General features: G+C 46.8%; 1 protein-coding gene across 1 annotated transcript in view; it reads right to left on the bottom strand.

The window, feature by feature from the left end:
- Window positions 1-16,571: 16,571 nt before the first annotated feature.
- BST1 (bone marrow stromal cell antigen 1) overlaps window positions 16,572-18,639 on the bottom strand; it is a 29,807-nt gene continuing 27,739 nt past the window's right edge. The window contains exon 9 of the mRNA XM_019962089.2: window positions 16,572-17,987. Coding sequence (XP_019817648.2) covers window positions 17,888-17,987 — 100 coding nt within the window. The 3' untranslated portion in view covers window positions 16,572-17,887. The remainder of the gene's footprint in view (window positions 17,988-18,639) is intronic.

Raw genomic sequence — 18,639 nt, 5'->3', positions numbered from 1 at the left:
GCTCCCCACCGCGCCCCCCATCCCTCCCCACCAAAAACCCATTTTGCTGGTAGAGTAACTGCCTGTTTTATTGTCTGTGGTTAACGATCTTCACCATAATAGTTTCTACTAGTCCTCTTCAGGTTCCAAAAGTCGCTTGGTATCAAGTATGTCGTACTAGAGAGAAAACGACCAATTTTGGGGATGGTTACCATGGAGACCCAGAGCAGAACAGGAAAGACAAAGACTCAGTTCCTCCGCGTGCCTGCCCAGTCTTGTGCTTTGGGGCCGTTCACGAGCGTTTCATTTGTGCTTTAATGACAATCCTCATTCACTCACTCAGCAGATGACTCAGCATGTACTAAGTGCCAAGTGGGATGCTGGCACTGGATATGTCAGTTCATAAAGAAGGAGAGCTGGTGCATCACACTTCTGCTAAGACTGACAGCCGCCCTCTCTGCCCAGAGCAGGAGGAATTCTCAGAGGTCTTAACCCTGTAATAGAAGCTCTCTGCTTCTACAGTTTCGCCTCTGCAAAACAGGATGTAAAGAACTGATCTCATGGGGCAGGTGAAGACTAAACGGGGCATCTATGAAAATGCTTGGCACAGTGCCTGCTGCACAGTAATTCCTGCACTGCACTAGAAAGCACTGTCTTGGTAGATAGTGTTTAAAGAATTATCTAACATCTCTAGTAGTAATAACAAAAGCGCACACCTCAGACTGGGACTTGAAACCAGCCAAAACTCAGATTGGCACTTGAACACATGGGCTGGGACTTGAACCCTCTTGTCTTTTAATTAAAATCACTTACTTGGTGTCAGGACTTACTGAAGCTCAGGTTCTTAACGTCTCAGTACAGAAGGAATTTAGCAAGAGGCAAAGTGATAGGCAAGAAGTAGATGTATTAATATAGGATGCTTGTCAGGGATATAAGTGGGCAGGCAAGGGGGTGGCTCTGCCCCCAGAGTTATGTGGGAAAGCAAGTTTATTTAGGGAAATACACACTCCATAGACAGAGTGTGGACTATCTCAGAAGGCAAAAAGTTCCAAAACATGGGGTGGTTAGTTTTTATGGGCTGGGCCATTTCATAAGCTATTACATGGGAAGATTATCCCAACTATTTGGGGAAGGGGCAGGGATTTCCAGGAACTGGATCACAGCTCACGTTTTGGCCTGTTATCATTGGCCCTGAAACTGTTATGGTGCATGTAGGTGTGTCATTTAGCAAGTTGAGGCATCACAATGAAGGTATAAAGAGGCTCAAGGTCTATGGAAGCTGAATCTTCTGCCATCTTGGACATCATTGGTTCCGGCCAGTTTATGTCGTATCCACAATGACTGTGTCATTCTAAAAGTTATGCCCTGCCCTCTTGCCTCCAGTCTCAATAACAGCACTAGCAACTGACACTTCCACAGTGCTCACCTACTGCATGCCTGGCACTGTCTTGGGTTCTTTATGCACATGGATTCATTTCATTCTGAGTACTTACAACCTCTATCTACAACAAGGTGATGCAACTCAGAGATATACATCATCTGCCCAGGGCCACACAGCGAGCAAGTGATAAAGGCAGGATTAGCTAGACTTATGCTGACTGATGGTGACTGCAGCCATGAAATTAAAAGATGCTTGCTCCTTGGAAGGAAACTATGACCAACCTAGATAGCATATTAAAAAGCAGAGACATTACTTTGCCAACAAAGGTCTGTCTAGTCAAGGCTATGGTTTTTCCAGTAGTCATGTATGGATGTGAGAGTTGGACTGTAAAGAAAGCTGAGCACTGAAGAATTGATGCTTTTGAACAGTGGTGTTGGCGAAGACTCTTGAGAGTCCCTTGGACTGCAAGGAGATCCAACCAGTCCATCCTAAAGGAAATCAGTCCTGGATGTTCATTGGAAGGACTGATGGTGAAGCCGAAACTCCAATACTTTGACCACCTGATGTGAAGAGCTGACTCATTTGAAAAGACCCTGATGCTGGGAAAGATTGAGGGCAGGAGGAGAAGGGGATGACAGAGGATGAGATGGCTGGATGGCATCACCGACTCGATGGACATGAGTTTGAGTAAACTCTGGAAGTTGGTGATGGACATCAAAGGCTGGCGTGCTCCAGTCCATGGGGTCGCAAAGAGTCAGACACGACTGAGCAACTACACTGAACTGATGTTGACTGAAAAAGAAAAAAAAGCACAATCTAAAAGTTGAGAATTATGTTTTATTTGGCAAACAAAACTGAGGTCTTCAGCCTGGGACACATGATCTCAGATAGCTCTGAGGGACTGCTCCAAAGAGGTGAGGGAGGAGCCGGGATATATAGGAGTTTCTGCAACAAAAACAAGTAGTCAGAACATCAAAGGTTGACTATTAATTAAAAAGTCCAGTGACCTCAAGTTAAGGAAATTAGCAATTTTCTATGTATAGGAAGATGCAAGAGTCTGGGCTCACTGAAACCCTTCCTTCGATAGGCACCTCAGCCATCTGGGGCCAGCACCCTGTGACTCTCACCTTGAGTCTCCTTGGAGTACAGCACCGGGATGAAGGCTGGGGGGAGTGGCTGCAGGGGCTGATGCCAAACATCCTGTTTCTATGAGTTTCCTCAGACAGGATGACTGTAATGTGATGGTTTGATGGCTTCAACATACTTTGTTTATTGATGGCAATTCTTCATTCACACCTCACAGAATCTTAGCCATGGTGTTGGGCAGTGACCCCACTTGGCTTCCGTCATACTGTGACTTCTGATGAGAAATACATATTTGGTCTGCATCCCTGATTCTGCAACAGCACTCCTGAAACCCTCAGAATTTCTTAAGTGAGGAGGACAGTGAAGGTGGTTTTTGTTATGTTAATAGTTGAATTTTTGGAAAGACCGTAGGTAAGAGTGGGAGCTGCTTGCCCGGGGAACTAACCACAGGACTAGAGGGATGGAACTTTCAATTTCACCCCCTTGACCTGGGGGGCAGGGGGGCTGCTGGAGTTTAAGTTCAATCACTAATGGTCAACGATTTAATCAGTCATGCCTTCCTAGGTAATCGTGCCTTCCTAGGTAAGGAAGGCTCCATGGAAACCTCAAAGGAGAGCTTCCAGGTTGTTGAACCCATGGAGGTGTGGGAGAAGCGGGGCTTGCAAACAGCTTGGAAGCTCTATGCCCTCCCTTTCCCTGTCTCTTGTCTCTGCAGTTCTTCCATCTGGCTGTTCCTGAGTTTTATTGTTGTTATTTAGTTGCTAAGTTGTGTCCAACTCTGTGATGCCATGGACTGTAGCCCACTAGGCTCCTCTGTCCATGGGATTTCCCAGGCAAGAGTACTGGAGTGGGCTGTTATTTCCTTCTCCAAGGGATCTTCCCGACCCAGGGATTGAACCTGCCTCACCTTCATTGCCTGCATTCGCAGGTGGATTCTTTACCACTGAGCCACCAGGGGACCCCTCGCTGGTGGTGTGACTTTTTTAATAAAAAGTCACAGCCTTTTTATTAAATGATAACCTGTGGACAGGTTTCCTGAGTTATGTGACCCACTTTGGTAAACCAATCACAAATGATACCAAGCCTTGTGGGGCTTAGGCCTTGTGGGGCTCCTGGGCACACAGCCTTCCTGGGACCCCCATTTCTTTGATTACGGGAAATAGGTTTCATTCAGCCTCTATGACCTTCCCTGAGTTCCACTGGGCAGATTCAAGCAGTTATTCATTAGGGAAGGGAGGGGATGTGCGACCAGGAAAAGCAAACAGTCAAGATAAACAACAGGGTAAGGTCCTGCTTCCCCATCAGTACACACAATAATCAATACCTTTGAGCTGTTTTGCAGACACTGAAACTCCCTCCAGGTAGGAGAAGTGAATGATTAACCATAGATGCTGCCCACAAGCATGTAGACCCCAGAGCAGTTGGAACATGAAGGTCGATGATCTGGACTCCTACTTACCTCACCACCAACCCATCAGAAGAATGTCCATGAGATGATCATGCCCTCTTTGGATAACTACTATAGAACTTCTCCAAGTCTCCAACTTAGGACATACGGGTTTGAGGGCATTAGCACACTGTGGCCCCCTTTGCCTGTCAAAGCAATAAGGCCATTCTTTTCTACTTCACCTAAAACCATCCCCAAGGTTTAATTCAGTGTCGGGGTACAGAAGCCAGAATTGGCTTTCCAAAGAGAAGGTCGTGGGAAGCTCTGGTCTACAGCTGGTCAGGCAGAAGCACAGTCCACGCTTCTTGCGTCCATGGGGTCACAAAGAGTCGGAATGGCTGAGCGGGTCAGGCAGAAGCACAGTCCATGCTTCTTGCGTCCATGGGGTAACAAAGAGTTGGAATGGCTGAGTGGGTCAGGCAGAAGCACAGTCCCTGCTTCTTGCGTCCATGGGGTCACAAAGAGTCGGGATGGCTGAGCGACTGGACAAGAACAGAAGCACAAGGGACAACCTCAGCAGGACCCTAGGGGCCTTCCCGGGACAGACTCCCCTTCCCACACACTCTGCTTTCGTTCTTCTCTGAAGTACGTGCTGACAGTATCTGGTGCACATTTTCTGAGCTGTTTTTTCAGATGCTAAAACCCGCACCACACAAGCTGGAATCAAGATTGCCGGGAGAAATATCAATAACCTCACATATGCAGATGACACCACCCTTATGGCAGAAAGTGAAGAGGAACTCAAAAGCCTCTTGATGAAGGTGAAAGAGGAGAGTGAAAAAGTTGGCTTAAAGCTCAACATTCAGAAAACTAAGATCCTGGCATCCGGTCCCATCACTTCATGGTAAATAGAACAGTGGCTGACTTTATTTTTCTGGGCTCCAAAATCACTGGAGATGGTGACTGCAGCCATGAAATTAAAAGATGCTTACTCCTTGGAAGGAAAGTTATGACCAACCAAGACAGCATATTAAAAAGCAGAGACATTACTTTGTCAACAAAGGTCCGTCTAGTCAAGGCTATGGTTTTTCCAGTAGTCATGTATGGATGTGAGAGTTGGACTATAAAGAAAGCTGAGCGCCGAAGAATTGATGCTTTTGAACTGTGGTGTTGGAGAAGACTCTTGAGAGTCCCTTGGACTGCAAGGAGATCCAACCAGTCCATCCTAAAGGCGATCAGTCCTGGGTGTTCATTGGAAAGACTGATGGTGAAGCCGAAACTCCACCTGATGTGAAGAACTGACTCATTTGAAAAGATCCTAATGCTGAGAAAGATTGAGGGCAGGAGAAGGGGATGACAGAAGATGAGATGGCTGGATGGCATCACCGACTCAATGGACATGGGTTTGGGTAAACTCCGGGAGTTGGTGATGGATAGGGAGGCCTGGCATGCTGTAGTCCATGCGGTCCCAAAGAGTGGGACACGACTGAGTGACTGAAATGAAGTACATGGTGACAGAATATGATGCACATTTTTTTGAGCTGTTTTTTCAGATCCTAAAACCCTGACCAAAGGGAGATGTTAATTACTTGATGACCCTGAGCCCCTAACCCCCAGGCCTCCTGGAGCCTGAAGACTGATAATGTGAATTATCATTATGACAGTGTTATGTCACCATCAACTGATCAGAGAATTGTGCGCGAACTGGCCGCATACTCTGTGACCCTCCCCCTCCCCCTCACCTGGCCTGTAAGATTGCTTTGCTGAAACCCGTGGGGAGTTCTGGCTTTTTGAGCCCTACCTGTCCTGGACTCTTTGTCTGGCATATTACAACAAATGCTGCACTTGCCTTCACCACAACTTGGTGTCAGTAGATTGGCTTTACTGCCTGTGGGTGAGCAGACCCAACTTTGGTTCAGAAACAAACCTGGGCCATGGACAGGCAGCTGAAGAGGACTTGGTGGAGGGCAGTCTTGTGAGGCTGAGCCCGTAACCTGTGGAATCTGACGCTGTTTCCAGATAGGTAGCTTCTGAATTGAGTTGAATTGTAGGACATGCAGCTGGTGTCAGAGAATTGCTTGGGGTGGGAAAAAATCCACATATTTGACAACCAGGAGTGCCAGAAATGTTCTGTGTGGATTGTGGTTGTTCAGTCGCTCAATCATGTCTGACTCTTAGCGACTCCACGGACTGCAGCATGCCAGGCTTCCCTGTCCTTCACTATCACACTATCTCCCGGGGTTTGCTCAAACTCATATTCATCGAGTTGGTGATGCCATTCAACCATCTCATCCTCTGTCGCCCCTTCTCCTCCTGCCCTCAGTCTTTCCCAGCATCAGGGTCTTTTCCAATTTGTCAGTTCTTTATGTCAATTGGCCAAAGTATTGGAACTTCCTTCCAATGAATATTCAGGGTTAATTTCCTTGCAAGTTTGATCGCCTTGCAGTCCAAGGGACTCTGAGGAGTCTTCTCCAGCACCACAATTTGAAAGCATCAATTCTTCGGGGCTCAACCTTCTTTATGGCCCAACTCTCGCATCCATACACGATGACTGGAAAAACCACAGCTTTGACTGTACAGACCTTTGTTGGCAAAATGATGCCTCTGCTTTTTAATATGTTGTCTAGGTTAGTTATAGCTCTCCTTCCAAGGAAATTATCCTGCCCATAAAAACTGATACTTTCCTGGTGGTTAAGACAATTCAGAATCTGCCTGCAATGCAGAACACCTGGGTTCAATTCCTGGGTCAAAAAGATCCCCTGGAGAAGGGAATGGCTACTCACTCCAGTATTCTTCATGGAAAATTCCACTGACAGAGGAGCCTGGTGGGGTACAGACCATGCCATATTTCAGAGCCTCTCGCCTTCTAAGATGGCCCACACTGTCTATGGAATGTGTTTCTCCCTGAATAAATCTGCTTTAAATCTGCTCTAACTTTACTTCAACTCACTCTGGAATTATTTTGTGCATGAAGCCAAGGACCCACATTTGGCACCCCGCCCCAAGGACTCACCTGAGCTCTGGAACATGACCATCCTCTGGGTCCCAGTTTCCTGTGATATCTTAATTAGGGGATCATGAAATCGAGATCCTCTCTTAGGATGCTTTCTCTAGCACCTCTGTAGAAGTTAGGCTGGGGGGAAGTGGATCAGCAATTGTTTGAAATCAACATTTTAACATGTCAAAAGCCTAGAATCTGCAGTCAAATGATTCTGCTCTCAGTTGTCAAATACAGCTTTCTGTGTTCAAAAACAGGAGCATGTGTCCCTTGGACAACAAAGAGACCAAACCAGTCAATCCTAAAGGAAATTAACCCTGAACACTCATTGGAAAGACTGATGCTGAAGCTGAAGCTCCAATATTTTGGCCATCTGTTGCAAAGAGCCAACTCATTGGAAAAGACTCTGATGCTGGGAAAGATTGAGGGCAGGACAAGAAGGGAATGACAGAGGATGGGATGGTTGGATGGCATCACCAACTCCATGGACATGGATTTGAGCAAACTCTGGGAGACAATGAAGGACAAGGGAGCCTGGCGGGCTGCAGTCCATGAGGTCACAAAGAGTCAGATGCTACTTAGCAACTAGGACAACAAATGTGTTTGAACATACGTAGAGAAAAATCTGTTATGATGCACATAGTATGACAGAAGACCCATATTGCCTTTTACATTAATCTTTCTGTATTGTTCAAAGTTTTTCAAGGGAGCCATTGTCCTTATTTTTGTATTCAGAAAAAAAGTAATGTTATTTAAAAAAAAAAAAAATCCCTTTCCTTTCCACGGAGCTCAAAATGACATCTAATGAAGTCACAGACCAGCGTGCTGTGAGAGACTGTGCAAATCCACTGGTTACCCAGGCAACCCAAAGGCAGGGGACGCTGTGTTCTCCGAGCCCGGCCTAATAGATGCCCCTGGCCGGGTTTCCATGGGATTAGCCTGAGGAGCCGGCTGGCCCTGAGACAAGCTGAATTGCAAGTCAGGAGGGATCTTTCTTTTCCTTTCTAGGAACCCCAAGTTCTTAGGCCTCTTGTCATGCTCCCTGCTGCTCCCCTCACCCACACTAGAGTAGATCACACATTTCATGTTTCACTGAAATAGAGCATAAATATGCATTTCAAATCCAGCAGTGTGTACATGTCAAACCCCAACTCCCTAACTACCCTTTCTCCCCATCCCCCCCACCCCCCAAGCATAAATTTAATCTCTAAGTGTGTGAATCTGTTTTTGTTTTGTAATAATTTCGTTCCTATTGTCTTCTTTTTAGATCCGCATATGAGGGATGTCCTGTGATATCTCTCTATTTAAAATGGATAGCCAGCCAGAGCCGGCCGTGCAGCACAGGGAACGCTGCTCAGTGTCACACGGCCGCCTGGAGGGGAGGGACAGTGGACACGCGTATGTAGGGCTGAGCCCCTTTGCTGTCTGCCTGAAGCTATCACAACACTGTGCATCGGCTTTGCGCACAGACACGGTCGCTTCAGTCGTCTCTGACTCTTTGCGACCCCATGGGTCATAGTCTGCCAGGCTCTTCTGTCCATGAGTTTTCCCAGGCTGTCCATGAGTTTCCAAGAATACTGGAGTGGGTTGCCATTTCCTCCTCCAGGGGATCTTCCTGACTCAGGGATCGAACTTGCATCTCCTGAGTTGCAGGCAGATTCTTTACCCCTGAGCCACCAGGGAATCGGCTTATACTCTGATGCCAAATAAAAAGGTTTTTTTAAAAAAAGAAAGAAAAGTGATATGCAACGCTTTTAATCTTCCCTTGTACCATCCCTGATCTCCAACAAAATTTACATTAAAAGCAAATCAAAGAATCACCCATCCTGTGTTTTCTTCTCTGAAGCCTGTTCATTCACAAGTCTACTTTCTCAATGAAGCTGCACATGAAGTATCCACTTTACCCAGCCGAGGCTGAGCCAGGGAGGAAATTATGTATGTCTTCAGAAAAAACCACAGTCCTAGCGATGACAAGACAGGGCAGATGAATCATGTCAGGAAAATTCACAGGGCCTGGGGCAGCAAAGAACAACCAAGGCCCTGGTGGCAGAGGAACCAGAGGACTCAGAAGGTTTTCAGTAGGAAGAGATTTTCCTCTACCCTTCTAGACGCTTCTGGTCAGACTAAGAACTGAATTGAAGTGAGATGGAGTAACGGGAGACAATCAAACAGAAGTTTAGTATATATCCTGGTGGCTCAGACAGTAAAGTGTCTGCCTGCAATGCAGGAGACCCAGGTTCGCTCCCTGGGTCAGGAAGATCCCCTGGAGATGGAAATGGCAACCCACTCCAGTATCCTTGCCTGGAGAATCCCATGGTCAGAGGAGCCTGATGGGTTACAGTCCATGGGGTCGCGAAGAGTCGGACATGACTGAGCGATTTCATTTTCTTTAGTATACATGGGAGAGATCCAGATAAACTAAGGCACTCACCAAAATAACTGAAGTCTTCACTTTAAATAACATCTTCAGCCAAAGATGAAAGAGGATGTGGTGGGTAGTGGTTGGGAACCACAAAGGGTAAAAATGCAATTCACATGAATAGCCAAGCAAATGTCTGGTAAACACATATTTGCTGGGTTACGCAGAGACAGTGGGTCACACAGAGACAGTGGGTCACAGAGTGGGCTCTGATCGCTAAGCCCTGTCGAGTTCCTCCACCCCCACCGAGCCCAGATCTTTGCAGATATCTCTGGTGATAGCTCTATTCTAGGGAACCCCCGCCATCTAAATTCTTTTAGGCAGTTAGGAGGAATTTCAAGGTTTCTTCCCGACTTTTTTGAGTCTTGATTCTTTTCAGCTCAAAATAATCCACATGCCAAAGAGACATTTCAGGGAGGAAAGTTTTGCTCCCCTACAAAGTGATGCTTAGGGTGTATGCGCTCATGTTCAGTCACTCAGTTGTGTCCGACTCTTTGCAACCCCATGGACCATAGCCCACCAGGCTCCTCCTTCCATGGGATTTTCCAGGCAAGAATACTGGACTGGGTTGCCATTCCCTTCTCCAGAGGATCTACCTGACCCAGGGATTGAACCCCTGTTTCCTTCATTGGCAGGCAGATTCTTTACCACCGAATCATCTGGGAAGCCCTGAGGCATAAGGGGCTTAAAATCTGACAAAGAGATGGCAGAGCAGGAAGGGATATCAGCACAGAGAGACCAACCCATTCAAGACATAAGGAGTGAGAGATCAGGACACGTGTGGCTCATGGCAAGTCCTTGGTCTGATGGTGCCCACTGGGTAAAAGTGAAAGAAGTCACTCCGTCTTATCCAACTCTTTGCAACCCACGGACTATACAGTCCATGGAATTCTCTGGCCAGAATACTGGAGTGGGTAGCCTTTCCCTTCTCCAGGGGATCTTCCCTCCAGGGGATCGAACCCAGGTCTTCTGCACTGCAGGCAGATTCTTTACCAGCTGAGCCATGAGGGAAGCCTAGCTGGGCACAGCCTCTCTAAGACACTGACGTCACTCTTACGATTCATAGCAGTGGCCACACCATAAACATTCCACATCATTCCAGTTCTTCTTGGATTTTGTTTCTCTGCTATCTTTCTTGCCATACTCTGCTCACTTCACCCACTCTGAGCTTGACCTTGTTCCCAGCCCCCTCCACTCCCTGTCGAGCTGGTGTCCCATCACACCATGCTCCCCAGCGTGTCCTGGATTGAAGAAAGGCATTCACTCTTCCTCCAGCTGCCCGAGTGTCTGTTGGGCTTGGAAGTTGGAAGGCTTGACCAGGAGCTTCAGGAGGCAAGGCTAACTGGTGTCCATGTCCTGAGTCAGGGCAGGCTAGGAAGTCACAATGGGTCCAACACATTAGGTCTGAAAAAGCTGTGGAGCAAATCTAGGATCAACAACAGAGAACAATCATTTACTCATGGGGATTTCTACTGAACATCTTTTTAAAATGTATTGTCTCTTTCTTTCTGGTTGCTCTAGGTCTTCATTGCTGCGAGGGTTTTCTCTAGTTGCACAGGATGGGGGCGACTCTTCACTGCAGTGCACGGGCTTCTCACTGTGGTGGCTTCTTTGGCTGTGGAGCACAGGCTCTAAGCTGCTGGGCTTCAGCAGTTGCAGTATTTGGGCTCAGTAGTTGAACACAGATTGAACCCATCATGTCCCTGCATTGGCAGGCTGTTCTTATCCACTGTTCAGTTCAGATCAGTTCAGTCGCTCAGTTGTGTCCGATTCTTTGCGACCCCGTGAACCACAGCACGCCAGGCCTCCCTGTCCATCACCAACCCAAACCTATTTCCATTGAGTCAGCGATGCCATTCAACCATCTCATCCTCTGTCAGCCCCTTCTCTTCCCATCTTCAATCTATCCCAACATCAGGGTCTTTTCAAATGAGTCAGCTCTTCACATTAGGTGGTCAAAGTATTGGAGTTTCACCTTCAATATCAGTCCTTCCAGTGAATATTCAGGGCTTATTTCCTTTAGGATGGACTGGTTGCATCTCCTTGCAGTCCCAGGGACTCTCAAGAGTCTTCTCCAACACCACAGTTCAAAAGCATCAATTCTTCAGCACTCAGCTTTCTTTATAGTCCAACTTTCACATCCATACATGACTACTGGAAAAACCATAGCCTTGACTAGACAGACCTTTGTTGGCAAAGTAATGTCTCTGCTTTTTAATATGCTGTCTAGGTTGGTCATAACTTTCCTTCCAAGGAGTAAGCGTCTTTTAATTTCATGGCTGCCATCCACTGTACCACCAGGGAAATCCTACTGAGCACCTTTTATGTGTCAAGCACTGGGCCAGAGGCTGAAGATACAATGAACAGAGTTAACCCCATCCCTCCACGCTGCTGGTGCTAAAGCTAGTGGTTTTCCTGATGAGAACATCTGGCATCCGCTCTGATTGGTTAGGCCTGTGACACAGTGATGGTTAATTATTTTTCATGTCACCTCTTGTCCCTGGCTGGCTTCCCTGTTAGCTCAGCTGGTGAAGAATCCGCCTGCAATGTGGGAGACCTGGGTTCTATTTCTGGGCTGGGAAGATTCCCTGGAGGAGGACATGGAATCCCACTCTAATATTCTTGCCTAGAGAATCCCCGTGGACAGAGGAGGCTGGTGAGCTACAGTCCATGGGGTCGCAGAGTCGGACACGACTCAGCAACTAAGCACAGCACTGTTCCCTGGCCTTGTGAGAGGGCAGATACAGATGTTAATCAATATTGATAGTGATAAATATATAATTACAAACTGAAATAAGGAAAAGAACTTGGAACCTGACCTAGACTGGGAACGGTGGTCAGGGAAAGCTTCGGGGAGGAAGCGAGCCTTGAGCTGAGATCCAAATGGTGGGCAGGAGATAACTGGCGAAGACGTAGGGGTGGAACAGAAGAGCGTTGTGAGCACAAAGGGAGACCCAGACCACTTTGTGGGCGGAGTTTGGTTGAATCTTCTAAGGAGAAGGGGTAAGATGCAGGATTGATGAGCTGTGACGTGTTCTGAGTTGACTTGGGCATCAGTGCCTGCTGTGGTCTAAATGTTTGTGTCCCCCCACCCCCAGACTCATTCCCAAAACATTAAAATCCGAATGCCTGAAGTGGTGGTTTGGGGACAGGTAAGCCTTGAGGGTGGAGTCCCAATACATGAGATTAGTGTCTAAAAAAGAGGCTCCAGAGAGAGCCTGAGCTCCTCCTTCCATGTGAGGACACAGCAGGGATGCTCTGGCTTATCTCCCAGGATGAGAACCCTCACCAGAACGTGACTTTTCTGGCACCTTGACATTGGGCTTCTCAGCCTCCAGCACTATGAGAAATAAATTTCTGCTGTTTTTAAGTTACCCAGTGTGGTACCTGTGGTAAAGAACCCATCTGCCAATGCAGGAGACCTAAGAGATACAGCTTTAATCTGTGGGTCAGGAAGATCCACTGGAGGAGGAAATGGCAACCCACTCCAGTATTCTTGCCTGGAGAATCCCAAGGACAGAGGATCCTGGCGGGCTATAGTCCACAGGATCGAAGAGTTGGATATGACTGAAGCGACTTAGCCAGCACCCAGTCTGTAGTATTTAGTTATAGCAGCAGCCCAAATGGACTAAGACAGTAATCTTTCTTTTTGGTGGGGAAGGGACAGAAGAGTTAGTGAGATTCTTTAAGAAGAGATGGTGGTTCAAAGCGCGAGCAGCTGAAGTGCACAGCAATGGGCTTGGCACCTCTGTCCCCCACGGCAGGTTAGAAAGAGCGCACAGCAAGAGGCAGCAGGAAGTTGCCTAGGCTGGACAGGCCAGTTCATCCAACTCTGGCCACGTTGCCGAGAGCTGCCGTCTCATGTAAGAATGCCGTCCTTCATCACGGAGATACCTCATAAGCAACGGGAGGGGATTGTAGGGGAGAAGGGACACAGGCGTATGTACGGCTAAGTCGCTTCACTGTTTACCTGAAACTATCCTAACACTGTTAATCAGCTGTACCCCAATTCAAAGTAAAAAGTGAAAAAATAATAATAACAACCTCATAAGCTTCCCAAATGTGCAGACACGGTGAGCCAAGACATCTCTCCCCTTTTCCTTTGGCTGGGGAGGGCTTCAGTTAGAGTTGGGAGTTGTCAGTCGGGATTCTCAGCTGCAAACAACAGAACCACTCCAGCTTAAGCAGAAAGCACTCCTATTAATAGAATCTCCAGGAAAGCCAAGGAATGGAGCTTGCAGACTATGCCCCCCTGGTGGTGGTGGTGGTGGTTTGGCCACTAAGTCGTGTCCGACTCTTTGTGACTCCAAGGACTGTAGCCTGCCAGGCTCCTCTGTCCATGGGATTCTCCAGGCAAGAATGCTGGAGTGGGTTGCCACTTCCCTCTCCAGGAGATCTTCCCAACCCAAGAATCAGACCCAGGCCTCCTGCATTTGCAGGCAGATTCTTTTCCGACTGAGCCACCAGGGAAGCAATCTGGAACCACTCCCAAATCAGCAACGTCCATCCACCCAGCAGCACCGCTGAGCTCAGTCATGGCAACCTGCGTCACCCAAGACACTCTGTCGTCTGTTTCTTCCGCATTAACAGGCCACCTTAGACAGACCAAGACCCACTTTGTCTTGGAATGCTTTACTTCCACTCAGGACCAGCTACATGATTCGCAGGTCCCAGTGAAAAATTACAGTGCTGAGCTCCTTGTCCAAAAATTAAGAATATAAAGACAGAGGAATTAGACCAAGCGTGGGCCTCTCTGAGCATGGGTCCTCGCACTGCATGGATCACAACGCCTGCCTCCTTTTCCTCCAGGTTGACCAGCTTTATGTTGTTTGGACACTTGTATAACCTACTGTTGCTGGACATGGTGGAAAGAGGTGGTAACTCAAGTGATAATCCTCAATAATAAGATAACTGGTAAGGTCTGGATCCATCTGGAAACCTATCAGAGCTCATTGTGTAGGGAAGGGAGGTGTCATAAAATTCTGGGACCTACACAAAGAAGGACAAAGGATGAATTCCAAAGCTGAAGCAGGAACAAAAGTCGCTTTGGCAAGCTGGCTGTCTTCACAACGCTGTACTTCTTGTCACAGGATGTGGGTTGTTATGGTGAGTGAACTGGGACAGAAGTGTGAAACACTACAGAGAGGGTTTTCTTTCTTTCTTTCCTTTTGTCTCTTTCTTCTATGAAACTTTGGTCAAATGTATTCTCTGGAGCTAAAGTAAGACATCCATAACCCGGTATTTCATGACAAAGGATACATGTGTTCAACATTTCTATAAAAAGAAAAAACACCCCAAGATTCAACCATCCAAACCAGGCTTCTCCAAAACCCATGGGGCCTCGGCTATAGAAAGCAAAAAAGCGCCTTGATGCTGGTAATACTGCACGCTCATCTGCACACCTGGAGGGATTCGAGCTGTAAGTCTAATTCCCACCTGCAGGGCTCAGGTGGTCTGAATAGGGGTCCGACAATGTCCGCTCTGGGAAGGAGTGATAGAAAGCATGTTACCCTGACACGTGTCCTTAAGTGTGCTGAGGTGAGGAGGAGCGATGCAAGTGTAGAGATAAGGGGAGCCCAGTTTGAGACAAGAGAGGCTATTTCTCGTGTCAAAGTGTAAGGGAGAAGCAAAACCATAAATGGTAGGTGGAGTGTAGGGCTGGAGATCTAAGAAGACTGAGAAAGTGGAAAGAGGACGCGGGAGCGAGTTCAGAGGTTTCCAGAACAGAATCTGAGTTTTTGGTTGTTTTTTTTTTTAACATTCCTGGGGACTTATTTCGAGCAGCAGATGGGAAGGCACCCCAACTCTAGAGTCAGTCCACCTAGATGTAACACTTCCCCTCCATGACTAACTGGGCGACCTTGAAAAAAGTGATTTAACCTTATCAAGCCTTGACTTTCTGCAAAGATTAGACAGTAATGAGGATGAGATAGTATGAGATAGTAATGAGGAGAGTAATAAGAATTTCGTGAATTATTAAAGTAGATAACAATGACTGGTTTTTGGTAGGAATTCAAGAAATAGTAGGTGTGGTGATGGTGATGATATTGAAGCTTACGAAGATGGTGATGATGGTGGTGATAAAGGTGACCGATACTGATGTCAAGGAACCTGGCCTCTCCTGAACCCTGCAGTGAGCACCATGGGGAGGGGTGGATGACGTGTGAACCCCACAAGAGGGATAGTGGTGGGCGATGAGGAGCAACCAGGGGAGGAAGAGACGGGCAGCACGGGGAGCTAACTAGGAGACCTGTGATCACTGCCAGTGAGACATGCCCAGGGCAGCATCTCAGCTGCTCTCTAGAGACGCACGAGGTTGGGCTGTAAATACATCTTATACACAATGACCATCAGACTCTGGGCAAGTGTTTACAAAAAATGGAGTGAAGTCAGGAGGAAGAGAGAGCCCTGCTCTCAGGTGAGCACATTTGAGGAACAGCTCTGCCTGCGATGGGCAATTCTTTTTCTCTCCGGAGGTTTACAGGAAATGACAGAAAGTGAAAACTCCCATTACTACTTGTGGGCACTGGGGCACCAGATTACGCCAGTTCTCACATCTGAACCTCCTACACCGATCTCTGTGAAAAAATAAGGAGCAAGAACAGAGAAGTGGCCGTGACAACTTCTGGTTTTGTTTTCGTCTTCTGGAAATGTTGTGTGTTGCGTTAAATGACCATACACAGAAGGCAGGTTTAGTTTTCTCTTCCTGATTAGAAAAGAGATGTGCGCTTATTAGAGAAAATTTGGAAAACACAAAAGGTCAAAAGTCAAGAATAGGAATCACTGAAAAGACCATTCTGCAGAGATTACTACTCTGCATTTGGGCCGCTTTTCAATCCCTGGGATGGGAAGATCCTTTGGAGGAGGAAATGGCAATCCACTCCAGTGTTCTTGCCTGGAGAATTCCAGACAGAGGAGCCTGCTAGGCTATAATCCATGCGGTTGCAAAGAGTCAGACATGACTGAGCGACTAACGCTTCCTTTCATGGATTTTGTTGTTCAGTTCCTAAGTCGTGCCTCACTATTTGTGACCATGGACTGCAGCCCGCCAGGCTTCCCTGTCTTTCACCATCACCTAGAGTTTGCTCAAATTCATGTCGAGTCAGTGATGCCATCCAACCATCTCATCCTCTGTCACCCCCTTCTCCTCCTGCCTTCAATCTTTCCCAGCATCAGGGTCTTTTCCATTGAGTCAGCTCTTCACATCGGGTGGCCAAAGTATGGGAGCTTCCGCTTCTGCATCAGTCCTTCTAGTGAATATTCAGGATCGATTGGTCTGATTTATTCATTTAATTATGTATAGGTAACACACACACATTGATGTGTTACATTTGTATTTTATTTGACAAGTGGATCACATGAGAAACAGTTTTATGCTCTACGTCTTACACTTAGCATTGACATTTTTCTATGGCATGAAATGTTCTTTGAAAATGATTTACATACATTGAAATGACTCCTTTGCATGCAATTCTGAAAAAACTGGAAGGAGAGCTGACAAACACATAGACTCCTGTTACCATCACCACAGTCAAGACCCAGAACAATCTGTCTCCCCAACTAGAGCCCCTACAGGGCTCCTTTTTAGTTAGTGCCCTCTCCAGTCTTAACGCTGAGGCTGAAAAGTACTCCATTCCTATAATTTTGCTTTTTTTCAGAATGTCCTGTAAATAGAATTATATAGTACGTAGCCTTTTGGTCTGGCTTTTTTCACTTGGCACAGTGCAACTGAGACTCGCTCACACTGCTTCATTTATCCATAGCTGGCTACTTCTTACTACTGAGTAGGATTCCACTGTACAGATGTACCAAGGTTAGCTCCTCCATTCACCGGTTGAAGGACAGTTGGGCTGATAAGCATGACTTTTCCTATTTGAATGATATCCCATCCTCAGTTCAGTTCAGTTCAGTCGCTCAGTTGTGTCCGACTCTTTGCAACCCCATGAATCGCAGCACGCCAGGCCTCCCTGTCTATCACCAACTCCCGGAGTTCACTTAAACTCACGTCCATTGAGTCGGTGATGCCATCCAGCCATCTCATCCTCTATTGTCCCCTTCTCCTCCTGCCCCCAATCCCTCCCAGCATCAGAGTCAGTATCCCATCCTACAGATATACTAAATCATATGCAAAGAGTTCCCTATTATTAGAATTTTTAGTTCCCCCTCATTATAAATAACCATTACATGGGCATCTTCATACACAACTCTTTGCCTACCAAACATCTTTGAATATACTTATGTAGTATACATGTATTTGAAGCTGTCAACAAACAGGCAGTATGCCCTGTTGGTGGCATAAGAATATATGAAAATATATACACAGTTGTACTAAAATTTTCTTAAAATGTTTGCTTATATAAAAGACAGTCTGTGTCTCAATGCATTGTATTATGAAAATAAGAAAATAATAATTAACTTTGCTCTAATGAAGTTGTTTTTAACCAGCTAAATAGAGCTAGATTAATTTCTGAAATCCTGAGCATGTATATCACTCACAATCCATTTCAGAACATTGTTCAGCCAGCACGAAGCTTCTTTAGACAATGGAACCATTTGGTGTATACAGAACAAGGATGACTGGGCAAGGGCAGGCTTCAGGTCTGCGGGCCACTTAAGGCAGCATAACTGAGTTTCTAGTTACATCTGAGCAACTGAAGTGAAAGCTGCTAAGAGAGAAAAAATAAAGCAGGCACCTCGTACTGCATAAAAGGCTTCCCTTTGAGTAGATGCTGCTGCCCTGCAAATTAAAAAGGAAACAGGAAAAAAAGAGTCAGTATTGATGCATGGCACCTACTCTCGAAAAACACATGCACACCGCAGGAAAATCTAAATAGTACAGAAAGGGACTTCCCCGGCGGTCCCGTGGTTAAGAATCCGCCTGCCAATGCAGGGACACAGGTTGGATCCCTGATCCGGGAAGATCCCACATGCCATGGGGCAGCTAAGACTGTAAGCATGAGCTACTGAAGCCTGAGCACCGCAACTAGAGAGGAACCCCACTCACCACAACTAGGGAAAGCCCACACACAGCGATGAAGACCCAGCACAGCCAAAATTAATAAGTCAATTCAAAATAAAGAAATAGCACAGAAAGTTACAAAGTGAAAAGTAAAAACTTCTTTGTTGTTCAGTCCCTAAGTTGGGTCCGACTCTTTGCGACCCCATGGACTGGGGCCTACCAGGCTCCTCTGTCCATGGGATTCTCCAGGCAAGAATCCTGGAGTGGGTTGCCATTTGCTCCTCCAGGGGATCTTCCCTACCCAGGCCTCCCTATTCCCACTTTGCATAGAGATAATTCTTGATAGTCTGAGCTGTCCTCTCAGGACAGTCCCACGTGTGTGCAAAGAAATTACCACATCCTTTCGTCTAAGCACAATGGAATCTACAAT

Source organism: Bos indicus, chromosome 6, assembly GCF_029378745.1.
Source record: "Bos indicus isolate NIAB-ARS_2022 breed Sahiwal x Tharparkar chromosome 6, NIAB-ARS_B.indTharparkar_mat_pri_1.0, whole genome shotgun sequence".
NCBI classification, from domain to species: domain Eukaryota; kingdom Metazoa; phylum Chordata; class Mammalia; order Artiodactyla; family Bovidae; genus Bos; species Bos indicus.
The sequence above is the reverse complement of the archived record's forward strand: the minus strand, read 5'-3'. Positions and strand labels throughout refer to the sequence as shown.